Below are 20,152 nucleotides of genomic sequence, written 5' to 3'. Positions count from 1 at the left end.
ACAGTTATCTGGTCACCAAACCAGACAGCTCTCACCGGCGCCAGAGTTCCTCATCAAACCAGCTCATGGGTGTAGGCGACAGGGCGAGGACAACAGATATTGTACACCTTGAGAAATATTGAGATTAAAACCAAGCTATTTTGGTGTACTTAAATTGAGTCATCCTGAAGAAACAAATGAGAAGATACTAAAAGACATCTCAAAATCTTAAATGTCATCAAATTCTTCATTGCACAAATCATAATTTATTTTTAAATGGCCATGAATTTGGAAAAAAAATTCCTCATGGTTCGTTTTGTCCTTTCAGTTAAGGTACAAATGCATCCCTGGAATTTCTTCTCCACTGGAAAGATCGAGTCTCTTCCCCAGACGGATGAGAGAGACGTCAGCATTTTATTTATTAAACAGACATGCAGGATTTCATAAAGAAATGCTTACAATTCAAACAATCCTGCTAAAAATTAATTTGCACACAAATTAAGCTGACCACAGTACCTTTAAATTCAATGGCGAACCCTGACAAGCCCACAGAGGCATCACTCCGAAATGCCAGAAAAAGACTGTTTCCACTGCTCTCTATTCTTTCCGGGGCTTGAGAGCCCTGAAAACTGCCAATCAGAGGGCTGTTGGAATCCTCTCCTTCGTAGATATGTAGGAAATCATAGCTGGGCTCCATGTTGAAACTAAAGGAAAGAACATTAATTACATTATGCACCTAATATATGTATATATATATTTCTCTTATCTTCCAGACTACAAAGTTTCTGAGAGCACACAATGGTTTTATTTGCTTTTGTATAAGAATTTTTAAAAATTAGGACAATCTAAAAGTTAAATGTAAGAATAATCAAAACATCAAAATAGCAATAAAAGACAAATATCCATGATAACAAATACTATTAGTATTTTACCTAATGACCATCATATTCAATATAATTTTTAAGATAGCTATAAGAAAATGAATGCTGGTAGCATACACAGAATATCTCTTCCCTGCACTCAAGAAATTGTTAACAAAGTGTGATTTGAAAGAACTGGGCTCAAAAGGGATGAAGTCCCACTGATATTTGAATTTATGTCAATATTTTTAGTTTTAAAAATATGTATCCTTGGTGTTACCAACTATTCTTGAAGTTTTTTAAGAACTCTTTTTGTTTGTCTTTACCTTTGAAAATAAATTCCTCTACCCGGCAGTCCCTGTAATGGCACAGAGCATGGAAGTTAGCTGTTTCACCAGCACTGAATTTTCCAATTTCCCTTCTCCCTCTCTCCTTCTCTCCCTCTGTGCCTCCCTCCCTCCTTCCCTCTCCCATTCTTTCCATTTCTCTCCCTGTCTCTCTCTCCTCAAATATTAATATCCTGACAATCCCCAAAGACTTTGAGAGTTCAAGTGCAAAGCTCTCAAATGCGATATGGCTTTAAATGTGTTTGCCATTTATGATGAGAAGGCTGCTGATGGTCTGGGAGTTTCAAAAATATACACACTCTCTAGTAAGAGACTGAATTTGGTTCAGACGTCTAAGAACTCAATGTGATCAGAATAAGGGAATACATTAGACAGAGGTACTCAGGTAATGCACTCTGACTAGCCCTCCACGGTTCCCTCAAGGCTAAATCAGGGCCTTGTCTATACAACATGGATCATTCCATGCACTTCCACTCTTTCTTTTCAGTTAGCAGCATGTTTGGACAACAGGGATGGAGGCACTCAGGAGCTTTTCTCATCAGGAACACGCGCTGTTGTTTAAGAGGCTCAACCAAACTTGGGGACCATGGGTACCACATCCAGCCTGCATCCCGCCATCTTGTTTTATTATATGCTATAACGTCCTGTTGTGTTACAGTATATGGAGTATCCTGTTTACGCTCGCTCCCCTGCAAGATTCCTGAATATACTTATTAATGGAAGCTGTAAAAGGTTTCTTAGTCTGTTTATCTGACAAGTTCCCTGAAGTCAGATATGAAGAAAGAGTAAAAGATTGGGGTGACTAGGCATAATGGGGCCGACTGGAGTTGTATCAACCTAATAGAATTTGATTGGAATAATAATTTTATTGGGAATACTGTACAAAAGTCTTCTTAGAATCTGGTTATGCTGCACCCCCAATAATTGTCATAGATAACTATTATTATAGACTATTTTTGAACCTGGAAACACGTTCAGGCACAGAAAAAAAACCATGTTCTAACTGCTCTCTATTTTTGGATGTACCATAATCCATGCACAGAACTCTGGGTTGAAATTTATAATTAATTATGGTTCCATTTACTAAATCCAGTCTTAATTCTACCTAGGCTAACTGCACACATCTATGAGCCACAATAACAGGCCAAAGTCTGACCAAGCTTTTAAACCAAATTTAAACTGAGTTCCAATGTGTGTGCAGCATCAGTTCCACAGCCTTCAGGAGCATGTGATAAAGCTTCCTACTCCACAGACTCCAAGTACCAGGATAAGCCTAGGAGCTCCTGTGTGTTCTTGGTCATGTACTGCTTTGGCTCCATTGTTAGTAATGCCAGGCTCCCCTTCTCCCACTCCCCATGGAAGCTCACCTGACCTTAGTCACATTCTTTAAACAGTGCATTGTGGCAGCCTGTGTCAGCATCAGCATCTTTGCTTGGGTAGTTGACCATCCCTGTCCCCCATCCAGTACTCTGGCTTCCCCCCTCCACCTACTGAGTAGATCTAGTAGCTAAGGTCCCAGGATGACTCCACTGAGCACCCACAAGTTTCTCATTTCTTAGAAGAAGTCACAGGCGTGTGACGTTTCTGTGACATTGGGTCAGCTAGTGGTTCAAGAATCTAAGAGTCAGAGGAGAACTTGGAGATCTTCTAGTTCAACCTTCTTCCAGAGAGTTGTGGAAAAACTTTTATACAGAGTGCCTCCTATATTATCAAACAACCTGCACGTTGGGGACCTTGACGCTGAGTCACTGTGACACATGGAAGGCAGGAAACTCCTCGGAACAAGGCTCTGTGTCCCCTACAGGACTTTTAATTGTTAATTTACTTTCGATCTCCTGGTCCTAGAGGTGTCTCCTGGTTTTAAGGAAGGAGCTACTAGAATTTGGCATTAACAAAACCCACAAAGATATCCAAAAATACACCCAGAAAATGATCACTGGTTTTGTGCAATAGCTGAGTGGCATAATAAAGTATTCATCATTTGGTAAATTTATAGCAGCTTGAGTAAATTCAGGAAATGATGGCTTATCAAACTATTTAAAATTCAGAATCATAGAGGTTTAAAATTATACTGACTCAGATCTCATCACGAGGAGAATGTGAAAGAAGATAATCAGAACCAGGCCTCGAATATTGATGTAACCACAGAAAAGACAGCTTGTTCAGTTGACGGATAAATAAATGCAATGAGACCACTTTTCCCTGGACAGCTAAAAGATCTATAGAACCACTTATCTTTCAAATGATCAAAAACCAAAACGTAAAGTTGGAAAAGATCTTGGGATTTGAAAAAATTCAATTATAAAATACAAGATGTTAATAATATATAGTTCTATAGAATTTATATTTATAAAATAATCATAATATTTGAACTTTTATCATTTAGTTTGGTAGGAAGAAGTTAGAAATCTTTTAAAAGACTAATGTCTAGTAATTCAGACTTGACGGCAACCAAATCTGGGGAAACTTTTGTTTTCAAAGTTCTATCAAGTCACGACTCTCTTAATGATGAGAACAGTGCTAACTTTGGGAATGTCAGACAAGATGTACTATGGAAATGAATTAGCTAGCATGCATTTAGAGAAACACGATACATTGATGAGAAATTATACTAAGTATATGTATATCACTTCTTTATTACTTTTCTTGGATCTTCTGTAACTTAAGCCTTCTCATGTGGAAAACATTATGTGCAAGACAGTACTTAAAAGTAATTCCTGCTATGTCATGTGTATCCTGATACAAGTAGAATGCTCCAAAGCAAAATAATGCATTTCCATTTATGCCATTTTGCAGCCTGATATAGTATCTATTAGACACAAGATCTAGGGCTTCGTCAGATGTAAAATTGGAGACTCTACGAAGGGATGAACGAAGTAATTTTTAAGCATGACATTTAAATTCTACTAAAAAGAGGTATTCAACAAGAGATGGTACCTTTTGAATATCAAGGCAATGACAAAGTCTGGGTTCACTTTTATTCTCCAGTCGCATTCTTTCCCAGGAGGATAAGGCTGTGGGTAGTTAGGTGATAAAATGACACCCGCTGGGCCAGTCAGATTCCCTCCACACGCAGCTGTCACAGAAGAGGAAAATTTAGGAGAGAGAAGCATGCTGGGCAATGTAAAATGAGACACCAGAGAATTCATCTAAGAGACTATGTGTTCGGTTATTAAACAATTATCCAGATGAAAGGTAAGACCCAGGAGGTCTGGATATTTTTCATGTGATTGTTAATGAATTTTATATAATGTCCTATCTCATTTTTAGGGAGGATTTTTAAACTGTTGACAAATAAAATTCATTTCCTGTAATTTTAAACTTTGAATAAACTGAACAGATTGCCTTAATGCCCAATACTTCTGTAATGCACATCATACATATACCAAAAGTCTTGGATAGGAAAAAAAATCCCTGTGAACATCATTTATGGGCATGTTAATTCTTTGGTTATTTCTTATGGCTTACAAAGTCATTGCTCACTCATTCTAGAGAGCATGCTTCAAGTGACATAAAGATTATCCATCTTTTGTTCACTCTTGGATCTGTAAATGCCTAGCAAAGTTTTTTATCACAATGTAAGTATTCAGGAAATACTTGTTAAATAAATGAATACTTGATATTCCATATATGTGTCACAGTCCTCTGAAATAGGTAGGGTTTGGAATAATTTCCCCACATTTCAAAATGACAAGACGAACCCATGAAGTTTAAGTGACATTAGAGGATACATAACCCATAAGAAGCTAAGCTGGAACATTATCTCTAAAAATATTATTTGATCACAATGCTTACTGTGTTATTATCAGAAAGATGCACTTTAGATGACAGCAAATTAATTTGTTTTTTCAGTCATGAATTTCTAATTACATGTCTTCACATCTGTATTACTGAGCCAATAATTGTGGAGTTCAGTGTTGTTACTAGGTAAGACAATTTTCATTCTTGAACATAAAAATGTTTAGGACCGTTTCATTTATCAGATAAGATTTCTATTACATCTTCCATCACGTGGAAGGTGTTAAAACACTCAAAATTCATCAGTACGCACACAGACAAATGCAGAAATATGTTAGTTTTAAGGTTCTTCCTATCAAATGTTGTGGTTTATCACTAGGTTGTTTAAAAAAAAAAACCACCCTGAATAATTTATACTATTTCCTCTAAACTATGTATCTTATTTCACATCATTGATCGTATATGCATTTAGGAAAAAAATAAGTAGAGAAGGAAATATCCTCATTGGTGATCTTTTTCCACACACACACAAAAACGAATTTTTGTAAATAAGATTGTGGTATGTACTTTATAATTTTCTGTGATAGATGTGTCTTTAAATACTCAGCATTCCTGAAAACTTAATTTTCCATAAGAAGAAACAGGACAAATCCCAGTACTTTTTGGTGTAATTTCAGTCTCATCAAGGGCAAACTCTGAACAACATCGGAGGGAATATCGGAGGGAATATTTATAAAAGATCTTACAGATATACACTCAAGAGTAATATGATATAATTTTCACAAAAAGTGATTCAAACCACTTTTCCCCAGGTAGACAGTTTCATTTTAACAAATGCTGCAGAAACAGTTGTCTAATGGGCTCTCACAGGGCTCTGCTCTCCCAGAAGCAGTAGGTGCTGGCTGCTAGCACATAACAGGCGTGGACAATGAGGGGGGTGGCACGAAGGTGGAGAAATAAGGTACCTAAGGGGCCGAGGAGATTCTACTCCACGCAGGTTTTGAAAGATGAGCAATGACAGATTTGGGGCACCAGCTACAAGGGTGCTACCAGTGAGACGAGTTCAGAGATGAGACTCAAATATTGCTTAAATAGAAACAAAGGAGGAGATCTTGTCTTATTCATGCAAGTCCCAGGAGGCATTTTCAAATGAGGTTATTTAAAGCCTTAAAGTGGAATTAAGTAGCTCTGTCTTTCTGTGCTTGTTCTCTCTTCTGGTCTGCCCTTCTTCATGTTAGCTTCACTAGGTTTTAATGAGAGGGCTTGCAAAATATTTTGGATAGGAATAGAATTTAGTACAAAGTGCAACTCAGACCCTCTAGAACATTCTCCAAAGGGAGTGGACGTAGGACAGAATCCACAAACTCATATCAATCCCCAATCCTTTGTTCGAAATCCTTAGTCTCGCCTCCCCGACGCACACAGTAACACCTTCACCCATCACAGTGTGAAGCCCTAGTCTTTAAGGAGACACATCAACGTTTCGGCGTCAAAACATTTCAATGCTCACACCAGTAAATGGGGTAAATAGTCTCCAAATAGCCAACCTGTAGATCAGAGCAAGATGCCAAAAAATGAGTCTCTGCAAACTTAAGATACATTTTTGCTTTTCAGAGCTCTTTAGAATTTGGACTTAGAGAAAACGTATTTCAGGCGATGTAAGAAAATGAAACCATGGAGACTGGGAGGGACATAGCTCAGAACTGGAAAACAACGAGCGCCCTCTGGTCTGGAGAATCGGTCCTTTAAGACTCAGCTGACACTGTTATAAACCAATACGACCTCAGTTAAAAAAGAAAAACAGAAAAGACAGCTGAGGACGCCAAAAGGAGGCGCCTCCATCACTGCAATCCTTTGCAAAGTGAAAAAAGGAAGGGATTGTACCCAGCAAACCACAGGAAAAATAGGCAGCCAACCACAAGCTGGTGAGAATGTGAGGAACATACAAACAGGTAAGAGGCTAAGAGATTGTTAAAGGAGAGACAGCGAACAGCAGACATGAGGGAAAAGTACACGAACAATAAAAGGAAAAAAGAAAGTAGCAGGCCAAGGAGGAATGCCCACTAAGACTATGAAATTAAAGACAGTTCAGCCTCACAATTAATTTAAAACGCTGATTCAAACATCAAGGAAGCTTCACTGTCTGCCCATTTTAAATTATAAGATTAAGAAATGGCATATATAGTGTTTTTCCTGAGTTGGGGGAAATAAACACTCACAGGTGGCTGAGGACAATGTAAACTGGTGCAATTGTCCAGAAACTATGTTTTAAAAGCCCTAGAAATATGTGAGTTTGCAGAAATATGTCATTCAGAAATAATCATGGATATGTTTTGCAACGAGAACGTTCACTTCAGTTATTGATAGGAGGGAAAAGAACAAAATAACCTAATTATCCAAGAAGAGGGCACTAGTGGGATCAATATTAGTAGATACTGTGCAAGCATTAAAAACTAATTTGTAAAAATACATAATAACACAAAAAATATTCACTAGGTACTGGTAAGTAAAAAATGCAATTTTCAAATAATCATGTAGGATGCTGTCACTTAAAAATATTTTTCAAATAGATTATACATACATAAAATAATTAGGAAGCTTCCTTATGTATCTTTACGTTGATAGCAATTGCCTTCAGGTAAAAAGATGATAGCTTTTTTCTCAACTATAGCTTATGAAACTTTTGCAATAAGCAAGTATTATTTTTTAATAAGGAAAAAGCTAAAAAATAAAATAAAAAGTGTCTCAAATTAGCAGAACAGAATTTATGTGAGTGCTAAGATGCAATCTGCTGATGCTCTGAGGGACATGTTTCCTAAAGAGAGCATAAGCCTCATTACTGGAAAAAAAATGTTTACAATGTAATGAAAAGATATCATTCATTTATTCCCAAATATACAGTTTCCATTTTTGTGTTACGTGATGCCTAGGCCTGTGGGTGGGTCTGGTTGCCAACATAATTGATATTCAATTGCCTGCAAGTAATTTTTTACTTATCCCTGGAGCTGAGATTCCAGACACATGAAGTGTCACCTATTTTCTTTGCTAAGAAGTGGATTATCTAGTCGCTGGTCAAAGTGAGATAACTACGAGATGAACTAACAAAAGACAGTAGATTAGTTGGGAAGATGGTCAAATTTTACAATGAAGTGTTTAAATTAATGTCAACTGGGAAATTGTCTTTAAGAGATTAACTGATAGTTGTATTGCTTTTTAATGTACTCCTCCATGAGCTTAAAATTATGCAAAATGGGGAAAAAAAGTGCCTTTTCTAATTTAAAAATAGACCAATGGTTTAAAATGATTCTTGTATTTATAGGTAATTACTCCACTTTAAAAAAGAAACGCGTAGAAATCTTGCTAGTCTCCTGATGACTCAGCTTCAAATAAAATGCAAGACTGTGCTCCCGAAAGTTATGAAATGTAAATGCAGCACACAACATTACATAAACATGGTAGCTCTCTGACAAGGCTGACATGCTAAGAAGCAGAGCGATCAAAACTCAACTATCTTGAGGATACTCCGAGTACTTGGTAGTACGTTAAGAGCTGCCTATTACAGCTCTACGGGACCACTGAGAATTTCCCTAGTGCTGGGTATATGACCATAATACTCATTTTAAATCATAAAATCCCTTCAAGGTCACCCTATGCAAAATGGTCCACTAACTATGTGCATCTCATTTCATTATCACTTCATCTCTTCACAGATTAACTAAATGTTACATTTTTCAAACAGATTTTAAAGGCACAAATTAAACTGTGATGGTTCACTAAAATAATAAAGTTTAGTAGAGTTTCTTTTAAAAATTAAGATGAAATACTCTAGATATTTATGCTAAAATATTTAATTGAACGAAGGGACAATTCACATGTAATTACTATTTTATATAAGAATATATATTGCCCTAAAACCATATAGTGACAGAATATCTTGGATGGTTCTTCAAACTAAAGTCTACAAAACCAATTGTTATCCTTTTAATAAGGTCAAACTATAAAATTCTAGCTAATTTCAGAAAAAAGTCTCTCTTTTATCTTCATTTTGACATAAGCAGTATAATTTCTAGTTTTCAGGATTCTATTAAAAATGTACTGCTATTATAGAAAAGCCATCTAAAAAGAGAAAGTACTTTTTATTGAGTAGGTTTTGCTTAAGGGCATGTTTCTATATTAAAAATGAGACTAGAAATGGTAGGGTTATGAATTTTCAGCCACCCAGAAGTTTACATTACAGTAACTTGATTGATCCATATTTTTACAAGATTTGTTAACGATAGGCAATGTTACATAAATGTCAATTACTGTACATTAAGTAAACTACTTCTTTTATTTCACCTAATAAAACAAAGTTTAAAGGTTTATCATAAAATTTCAATATATTCTCAGAGGACCAGAGGTCACATAAGAAACTCTTGTGAAATACTTCTGAAGAAATAATACATTTACAGAGCAATTTTAATGATAACATGCATTCATTCCTAAATGCAAATTTCTATTTTGTGTTGCATAATACCTATGCATGTAGGAGGGTCTGGTTGCCAAAAGAATCGGTTATTCAGCTGCACACAGGTGATTTTAGCTTGTCCTTGGAGCTGATAGCCAGGGTCACACTGGAAGGTGACAGTGTCTCCAGGCTCTCTACTGTCCCCATAGCGGGTTCCATTTTGAGGCATACCAGGATCATTGCAGGTGGATGCGATTGACGCTACAAAGAAAGGACAACACCAGGTCACATGATTGGAAACATGGCCTCCGCACTCTTACAGGTGTAGTAGCTCCTGTGGGTCAAAGCACTCTTGATTGGCATAATGAATCATTTATCCACATATGAACATAAGAAAAGAGTTTATTTTCCCAAGGATATCTTCAATAACATGCCTCTTGCTGATGCTTACTTTGAACAGATTCTAGCAAAATCTGGTTGAAAATGCAACCAAATATGGAATATATCAAGGAGTTGTATCATGCGTCACTTAGTACACACACATTCATTCTTCTGAGCTTCACAACCTTTTTCCGTTTCACACCATTTTGAGGACTCTAAGGAGTCCTTATCTTCCTGCAGGCTCAGTGATATATTTTGAAAGGCTAAAAACAATTTTACCCAACACCTTTCACATATTTTCAGGGGACACATTGTCAAAGTTCTTACTTTACCGTAACGCTGGACATTGGAAGCCCTCCACTTACAGTTACGTCTTGATGCCATAGCATGGTGTCTGGCCTGTCATACCTGTCATCAGCATCACTCCTACTATTACTAGCATTTTGAGTAGCGAAACTTTACTTGGAAGCAGAGTTCTCAGTAGATATCAAGAAGAAAGGAAGTGTCTGGGCTTCAGAGTAGTTCTTTCAAGGAGAAGAGAGCAAGACATGCCACATCAGAATCACTGAAGCCGATCTTTTTAGCAGAAAGCAACCATGTAACCCCAAAAGAAGACAGGTAGAGAGTGGAATGCAGGAGAGACTTGAGGACCCAAAGCTTACAGTTAGAAAGTCAAGAGTTTCGTACTCACAAGCCACAAATTTTGTAATCTAGAATAGTAATAATATAGAATTCATTCACCAGAATCATAACCCATGGTAGCCAATCTAGGCAACAAAATGGCAGCTGCATTGAATGAATACTTTACAAGCAATCTTGAGTTTACTATTTGAGTTATGTTCCTAAAGAATCTAAGATCTACCTGTGCTCTACTTTTGCTGAGATTTCTCTGGGTTTTAGGAAAACATCATACGCAAATCTTCTTGTACATTCACAACCTTGTCCATTGGACTGAATTTCACATCCTTGAAAGAGACTTCATCCTTTCCTCAAGCAAGTGGTCACATGTGTGATGACGCAGCCATTTCCAAGTGAGAATTTCGGTCACAGTTTATATGGTATTAAAATAATTTAAAAATAAATATATAGGATTAAAACAATTATTTAATTTCTAAATTATTAATTATTATATAGTAATATTCATGGTAAATATTCATAGCAATATTTATACAATGAATATGTAGTACTAAAATAATTTAAAAATAAAAATTTAGAAGAAAAGTGAAGGAGATCACTGATGAGAGTCTCATTGTAAAGTTTAAAACCAAGATATGTTTTTGTTACTTCTCTTTCCAAATTTTTATTCATATTCATCAAAAGCAGACCCATATTACCCAATAAAAAGGCTTTAAGCAAAAGTGCACCGATTTTGTACATGAATAAGAATTTCAACAGACATATCAGCCTTGTAAAAACAAGTCTCCTATAGAGTACTTCTGGGAGTTATTAACAGGTATCTGGTCAAACAAGATTCACAAATATTATATATTATAGCTGCCTCTTGTAGATTCCCATACGGAAGTCTCAGAGAAGTCCTAAAGTAAAAAAACCTTTTTTAAAAAATAATTTAATCCAGTGTATCCTAAATTTATGTAATCACAGAGCACATCTTCCCCAGCAATCCTCTTAAAGTCCTTCCAAATAAAGATTCACAGAATTGTCAGTATATGAAACACTGGTTTGCACTAATGGTTATGCATCCTTTAACGGTATGAGATTTAATTCAGTCTTGAAACTATCTTCTCTACTTCTAAACCAAATTTTCACTTGGAATATCTGTAATGACAATAGAGCACGCCACTAAAAAGTTATATACTCATGAATTTCATGTTGTATAAGAAACAGAAATACTGTATCTACATAATTAGCTAAGCTTATGACAATTATACGAAAATGAGTTGTAGTAAAATGGATCTATGCATGTGCTTACAGAGGATGTATATATTTATTTGCGATCTTCACAGATTGAGATTACCAGTGACACCACCACTAAGGCTTAGTCGAACTGAAATGAAACCCAAATTCTTCCTCTTTCCTTGTAGAATTATGAAATAAAAATAAAAAGTTCCTAGGGTTATCTAGATTGGTTTAAAAAAGCCACAGGAAGACCTGAGGGGGAACTGAAAACCAATTTTAAACAGCACAGTGGAAAATACATTGGCTGGGTCTTTGGAATAAATGTCATTTTATTTTCTTCTAGTTATGAATTGTGGAAAGGTATTTCTTGGTAAAGGCAATAAAGCTTATTCAGAGACTAATAGGAAAGTCCTCAACCAAGGACACTACATTGGGGTCAGAAATTGCTTTTCCACCTTCAGGGTGACACAAAGTTATTGATGAAGCACACGCTCATTCTTTTTTATGATTGTATTCTTTCATGTGCCTCCACATACCTTTTACTCATTTTTTCTCTTAAATATTTTTCTCCAAATGGAATTTTGGTGACTCTGGATCTTTCTGTTTTCTTGCCATAAAAAAGAAAACAATATTTTTAGTTGCATCAGTCTTATCCTTCTATTACCTTAGAAAAAGAAGGTACTCTTCCCAAGGTGATGGACATTGTGTTTTTCAATTTGCCACAGGAGTTCCTTGGAATAATTGAAGTCATAAAGACACTTTCCACAGGGCCAATAGGATCTAAGGGATGTCTCCACTCCTTGTCCACCTGAATCCAGAACCATTTCAGTCAGCTTGAGCTGTCCCAAACACATGTCCACTTTACTTAAGAGCAACGGACCTGACTTTTTGTTCACAATAGGCAGCCACGATAGTACAGCACTATTGTACAAGAAGAACCTGCAATGGACACACACTTTTCAATCAGACCCTCATTTTTGACACTGGCAACCCTATTACATTTTTTAAATTATATGTCAAGTTGTGTTCCTTTTCTATTCTACTAAAACAAAAATTAAGAATTTGGACTACATCCTATTGAATGCATAAAGTCCTCCTTGTACGTTTGTGAAACATCATTTAAAAATATACTTATTGACTGAGTTATTAGCTCACACAGAAGTAGAAGTTTGCTTAGTGTACATTTATTATTTTAAAACAATCTGGCATGGGACACCTCAATAGATAAAATGCTTCTCTTGTATATGGAAAAATGCATATAGAGAAACCAAAATATTCCGTACACAGAAGCAGACACATAAAATACTCAGATCCTAACCTGCATAGTAAGTATAACCTATATGGCTTAACATATTAAGGAAAGTTATTATGTGTGAATGACATTTATAATATATAACAGGCTACTTGTTAGGCAGGGACGTTCATTCAGTTTGCTAATATCAGCTGATACAACCTTAGACTCAAGGAAAGTCACCTGAGTTGTTCTCTTTGTTATGCAAATGTAGGGTGGGTCCTCCCCATTGCCCCAGGGAAGGTCCAGCTTTTGTTTTGACAGAGACAAGTCCTCTGTCCCAGCCTATAGGTTTGCCCAGGTGGAGGAGGGTTAATGTGCAGAAGCACCCTTTGTAGAGGCGGACATCAGTTCCCAGCCCAGTGCAGATCCCACACTAAGGAAATGTACTGGCTCGCCTGTGACCTCATCCACTGCTCCAACTCAGCTGCTCAAAGGGGAAATCATGGAGGCAGGATGAACCTGAGGCAGGCCAGCCAGGCTGAAGCATTTGTGGGGGAGAGTTGATTCAGCCCTGAAAGTGGCTGAGGATCTGAGCCTTCTAGGACTCGGAGGAGTAAACCGACGAATGACTGTCCTTTGAGGAACAATGGTTGAGTACAAGGACATAAGAGTTGTAAATGCGAGGTCTGGGCATCCTCGGAGCATCCTAGTGACAGGTGGATGCAGGGTGGATCTTCCTCAGTGACACCATGGGGCAGATGAAGCCACGGAGTTTCCAGGAACAGACTTTCAGTTCTGCCCGCTCCCAGGTGTTTAGAAGACTACTCCTCTTCAGAATGTGTAAATTTTAGGCTTTATTTCTTGGCTGTGTCAGGATGGAGTTGGGATACCTCAAGAGGGTGATTCTGGATTTTCTGCTGATAAAGAGCAGGAAGGTGTTTCAAAGATCAGCTAGTAGCCAGATTAGTATTTTGCATTTGTGAAACAGACCACAGATTCATTAACTAGCTCCTGGATTAATTAATTAATTACTCATTTAGTATTTTCCATCTCTGTAAATGGCACTAAATGCCATCCCCAAATATGCCTCTTTGGCAGGATATTCTGAGTTGACTATTTTAAGGAAGAGCGGACACAGGAGAAGCTCTGAAAACAGAGCAGAAGTTACCCTTTTGTAAGAGAAATTAAAGGAAATCTCTCCGTTACATGGCTGTCTCCTGCTCTGTACCAGGAAGAGAAGGATGGCTACATCACAAGAGACTCATCCATGGAGAGGCAGCAACTTAGATCCTAATCACCACCTCACCCTCCTTCACCTGGCCTCTCCCATAACCTCCCTGAAACCAGCCTGTTCCCCCGTACACTTTCTTTCTTTTGTCCCCAGTTTTGGGAGTCTGAGCCACCTCTTGGAGTTACTCATTTTTCCTGGGTATCTCCCATGCATCCAGGAGGTACACATGTCAATAAACTTCCGTTTGTCTTTCTCTTATTAATCTGTCTTTTATTACAGGAGTCTCAGCCAAGAACACAAAGGGGTAATGAGAAAGTTATTCTTCCTCCCCTATAGCACCACCACCTCCCCACACACTCAAACCAAAAGCCTAGTAATCATCCTTGATCCTCTCTTTCCCACAGCAAATGTTCAATCTATCAGTGTGTCCTGACTCTGTATCTCAGAAGCACAACCTGATTCAGATTCATCACGAGTCTTCAGGTCCACTACACACAATGGTCTAACTCTTCATTAGCACTTGGAAGGGCAAATACGAATTAAAAATAAGAGGCTTCCTTCTCCCTGTTGAAAATGAGGGAAGAGACTTCTTCCCTCTCTCTTTCTTAGAGCATTTACTTGGAAAACTTGTAATTGTTAAGTCTTTTCTCTGTCTCTGAAACAGATGTTATTTTTTTTAAAAGCTAAATAAGCCAGTTGCCATCTTTAGGATCCAAGAACATCTTTCTCCAGGACCTGGGAGCCATCGATTTGAAATGTACCATGAGGAAGAGAGCCTTCCTTCCTGTTTGCCAGTCTCCATGGGAGGGTCAGCAGGCACTTGACTCCAAGTTACAAAACAACCTCCTTTCCTAAGGGTGTGAGAAGTTTATTTATCCTTTACATAAAAATACAATTAATGAACACAGATGGTCAGCCCAATTACCAAGCGAATTTACAACGAACTCTGCACAATAAATGGTGCTGTCGAGTCCTCTTGCTCCCGCACTCCTGCTCTTCTATCTTGAGAACACACGTGTCATGGGTTGTATCTGCTTATAAAAAGGGGAGAGTTTTTTTCTCTCTTTGCAATCTCTTAGCAGATGGCCTATGATGAACATCACATTCTGGTTTAATGATTTTCTTTTTCTCCTGTCTTTGTGGAGAGTGAGTCTGGGTTGGGAGAAGATTTTGTTTTAAATTATGTTTCCCCAACACTGAGAGACCTAGGAGTCCCTCAAGGGTTCTGAGCAGAGCAGTACGACATGCAACTTGTATTTTTAAACTATTAACGTGGCTGCGGTGTTCAGGATGGACCACGGAGGGGAGAAGTGACAGTGAGGCCAGTCAGGGCACAAGAGATGGGGGTGATCAGACAGAGGTGGTGAAGTGGAGCTGAGAGAGAGGGTCTGATTTTCGACGCATTTTAAAGGCAGATCCCACTGGGTTTTTGGATGGACTACATGTAGGATCTGAGAGAAACAGAGGAGCTGAGGAAGAATCCAGGGTTTTCTTCCAGCAAGTCTCACGTTCTTGCTCAGAAATGAAATAAAAATCAGTGAAAGCTAATCCACAAGATTTGGAGCCTACGGAAAGGCAGTATGCAAGAAAACAGATCAGGGTTTCTAAGAGGAGGAATACAGGACACTGTGTGATGGAAATAACGCAGCTTCTAGTTACGGAGTGTGAGAGTTCCCATCCACTCCAGGCACCGACGTGCTCCGAAACCTAGGGAATCCGGAGGACTGTTGCTCATACGTGAAGAATGTGTTATCACTGCTTTTATGACAAGACGAAGTCTCATTCTGAGTGCTTTGACCACATTCAGTGAAAAGATATTTATTACTATAAACTCTTATATTCCAAGCATTAACTGGAATGCCTAAATAATCTGAGTTATTTATTTATTTATTTTATTTATTTATTTTTTAAAGATTTTATTTTTTCCTTTTTCTCCCCAAAGCTCCCCAGTACATAGTTGTATATTCTTCGTTGTGGGTCCTTCTAGTTGTGGCATGTGGGACGCTGCCTCAGTGTGGCTTGATGAGCAGTGCCATGTCCACGCCCAGGATTCGAACCAACGAAACACTGGGCCGCCTGCAGCAGAGCGTGCGAATTTAACCACTCGGCCACGGGGCCAGCCCCTGAGTTATTTATTTCTAATTACCTGATTGCAGGATGGAGGACACGTGTGATTTCTGAGTACTTTCGAAAATTCACAGATTTTTAGCTAGAATGTAAGCTCTGTAAACAAGGATTTTTGTTTCATCGACTCAATCACGCCAAACTTAGAACAGTGCCTGTTACATTACAGACACTCAGTAACACTGCTGATTTACTGACAACTAGTGAGCTAATAAACAACATGGATAAAGCTTTCATGTATTTAGAAGGACTGGACTTCTCAATATTACATTAGATTTGCTTTGTCTGTAAGAGATAGATTATTAAGTTTATGATGAGTTTGCAAATTAATTATAGTCATCAGTTCAACGTACTTTGTCTTTTCTCACAGAACATCACAAAAGCATATTTGAAACTTGGATGCGTCCAGAGGTAAGATACTGGAGTTTCCATCCCATCCTAAAATTTACTGAACTGTTGAGCCTAATGCGAATATTAAAGCACTAATTGATTGATTTTGTTTTTCATGATCTAAAATAGAGGTTGATAAATTACAGCTTGTTGTGGGCTGAATCTGGCCCAACACCTTTTTTTTATGGGGAGCACAATCTAAGGATAGTTTTTACCTTTTTAAGTGGTTGAAAAATATCAAAAGAAGAATACTATTTCATGACACACGAAATCCAGATTTCAGTGTTCGTGAATACAATTTTATTGGAACACAGCCATGACCACTCACTTATGTACTGTCTGTGGCTGCTGACGTATTAAAATGCAGAGTTAAATAATTGCAACATGCACAATATGCAGCCTGCAAAGCCTAAAATATTTACTATCTGGCTGTTTCCAGAAAAAGTTTGCTGGCCCCTGGTACAGGCAGTGATGACATAATAACTCTTTACAGTTATATGGCAATTACCTTACATTATTCTTTAAGCTTGTAAAAGGTATTATCTTCTTAATCCTAAAGTTCTTGCACTAGGAAAACTGAATTAAACTCTTTGTGCACATGATCAGGTTATCATTTTTCTGAAAAGGTGCTCTTTTGGGTTAGATACTCCCACTGAATATTTCCTTCTTAAGGGTCACGGGCTGTATTTCTCACGATAAATGCTAACAAGCAGTCAGAATTCTGTGACATGAGCATTAGTGCTTCAGTGGCTGAAAAAGCTTTGAAAACACGCGGAAAGAGAAACCTTAACTCATCTGTCGGGGTGCATCCAGTCAAGCCCAGATTCTACATTAAAGTGGATCAGAATTCTACAAAGTTCCACCTAATTAAGTCTCGACATTTCTCCCTTCATTTCCTGAAAGTGTCAAAGTGCTTCAAGAACTAGAGACACCGAGTCTATGGAGAACCCCCCCTCCCCCCGCCCCCTGCACTTCAAAGAGCAGAGGCTGACGTCTGCTCAAGAGCACAGGGCAAGAAGCACCTTTAACACGTCTCTGTTTGTATTTCAAAAGTAGCACACGGTCCTGCAGCTATAGACAAGAAGGAGAAAAAAAAGAGCCTTGACCGAAGACTCATATCTTACACAAAAACTAATTCACAGTCGATCACAGCTTTAAATACAAAAGAGATAAAACTGCAAAACTTTAGAAAAACATCAGAGAAAAGCTTTGGGAGAACTGGCTAGGCAAGGAGCTCTTAGACAAGAAAAGCATGATCCATAAAAGCAAAAATTGATAAGTTACACTTCACCAAAATTAAAATTTTTGGCTCTGTGGAAGATCTTGTTAAAAGGATGAATAGACAAGCTACAGACTGGGAGAAAGAGTTTGAAAGCCACATATCTGATAAAGGACTGGTACCAAAAATATATAAAGACTACTCAAGATGCAAGAAAAAAAAAAAAATCCAACAAGAAAATGGGCAAAGGCATGAAGAAATATTTTCCTGAAGAGGATGTACAGATGGTAAATAAGCACATGAAAAGATGTTCAAAATCACTAGCCATTAGGGGAATGCAAAGAAATATTACTACATACCTATCAGCACAGCTAATAATATTATTTATGAATATAGACAACATCAAATGATGATGAGGATGCCGAGGAATTGAATCACTTGTGCATTGTTGGTGGGAATGTAAAACGGTACAGCCACTCTAGAAAATCATTTAGCCATTATAACCTGAACATTCCATTGCCATTTAACCTAGAAATTACACTTCTGGGCATCTACCCTTTTGAAAGGACCACATGAGGGATCCTTTTGGTGATGACGTTCTGCATATTGACTCCATCAATGTCAACACCCTGGTTGTGATTTGTATTCTAATTTTGCAAGAGGTTACCACTGGCGGAAACTGCATAAAGAGTCCACAGGATCTCTGTTTTATTTCTTACAATAGCATGTGAATTTACAATTACTTCTAAAGAAAAAGTTTAATTAAAAAGAAGGTTATATATATTTGAATTGTAGTATTCACTTGAATTGTATACGAGTGCAAATCATTTTATATTTAACATCCTTTTTATTATATGACTGTACGTGTATACACACATTTAATTTCAAAATTCAAAGAGATTAAAAAATTATCAGGACTTAAGACAGGAATCCTGTATTCTACGTGCTCCTTCATGGCAGAAAGCAATGTGGGTTTCATGACCGTAAAATTCTCGGTTGATTCAGGCAAACTTGAAGATGCACACTATACAATGTCAGTTTCACACAGTCCTGGGGATAATGACCATTTCTCTTGGAATCAAAACAAATAAAAAACTAAACCAAACATAATGTCCTTTCCGGTTAACGCAATTACTATTTACAAAGAGGCTCCATTTTCACTGTTACTCTGAGCCAGAAAGAAAGAAAAAACAAGCAAAGGCCAAGGATTCCTCTGATAAAAATGTTAAAATCTCTGAAAGCATGAAATATTTTAGTTTGTCAGTGGAAGCACAGGTATTAAAACAAATGTGTAGACAAAAAGAATGGTATTATTATAAGAAAACAATAAGTATCCTTTAGGAGCTGCCACTCAAGAATCTCTGTAACAATGTTTCTAACGTGGAAAATTTGCTTTCATGATCAACAAGTACTTAATTGCTATGAAAATATGTCATAAAGTGTACCCATCAAACAAAAGTCTAAATTGAATCCTACAATTAAAAAACTTCAATATGCAACAGAAATGAATCAATCACTTTGATGTGGCACAGTGGCGAAGGTGAATTTCATTAAAGCAAAACCCAGTCTGAATCCCAAGAAAATGTTTCATGCAAATTAAATGAAAATATAATAATTCAAGAACTGTTATTAATATTGCAGCCATTAAACTAGGCAAAAAGTCCCCCCACCCCGCAAATTTCCATTTTTGAATTCAGATGTCACCCACCTTTTTAGAGCAATTGTCCTTAAATCTTTTTTCCAGCATAATCGAATTTTATAGTTGAATTCTGATTCTCCTACTTGTATTTTACAACTTTGTATATTTCTTTCAAATTAACTTGTTTAAATTATTTTAAATTAACCCAAAGGGCCTCCTAATCAATTATTGGAAAGAGAATGTTTGTGGTATACAACAGATGTCCAATTTAGGCAGTATCTACAAGTCAAATTATTTCTCTGTTTCTTGTAAATAAATGTCTTAATATTTATTTGTTAGTTATGAAACTATATTTTTGAGATATGGATGCCACATAGTTGTAAAAATTAGACCGTATAAAAGAATGCACTTTCAAAGTTTTTAGAAAGACAAAAATATAGCAGATTAATAGTGTCCATCCTCGTCCTTGAACCACTGATCTTCATTAAGTTCCCAAGACTGCACGGAGAGCCACACTAACTTCTTCTTTATGAAGAAACTGCAAATACTCTCAGACAAAAATACTCATTTGCACTTTTGCTTTCATCATGTCAAATATGGATATCTGTGGGAAGTCAAGGATATTTGCTCTCTGAGGTTTAAAAATCTTATACTATTAAGTTATTTTTAAAACTCTTTCTATCTATTAGTAACACAACTAGTGAAA

General features: G+C 37.3%; 1 protein-coding gene across 2 annotated transcripts in view; it reads right to left on the bottom strand.

Moving 5' to 3' along the window:
- CSMD1 (CUB and Sushi multiple domains 1) overlaps nucleotides 1–20,152 on the bottom strand; it is a 1,835,848-nt gene that overhangs the window by 256,469 nt on the left and 1,559,227 nt on the right. For both annotated transcript variants that reach the window (XM_044760557.2, XM_070499942.1), the window contains 3 exons: nucleotides 9,441–9,632; nucleotides 4,124–4,262; nucleotides 496–683 (listed from right to left, as the gene is read on the bottom strand). In XM_044760557.2, coding sequence (XP_044616492.1) covers nucleotides 496–683; nucleotides 4,124–4,262; nucleotides 9,441–9,632 — 519 coding nt within the window. The remainder of the gene's footprint in view (nucleotides 1–495; nucleotides 684–4,123; nucleotides 4,263–9,440; nucleotides 9,633–20,152) is intronic.

The sequence above is a fragment of the Equus asinus genome, chromosome 27, assembly GCF_041296235.1.
Source record: "Equus asinus isolate D_3611 breed Donkey chromosome 27, EquAss-T2T_v2, whole genome shotgun sequence".
NCBI lineage: Eukaryota > Metazoa > Chordata > Mammalia > Perissodactyla > Equidae > Equus > Equus asinus.
The sequence above is the reverse complement of the archived record's forward strand: the minus strand, read 5'-3'. Positions and strand labels throughout refer to the sequence as shown.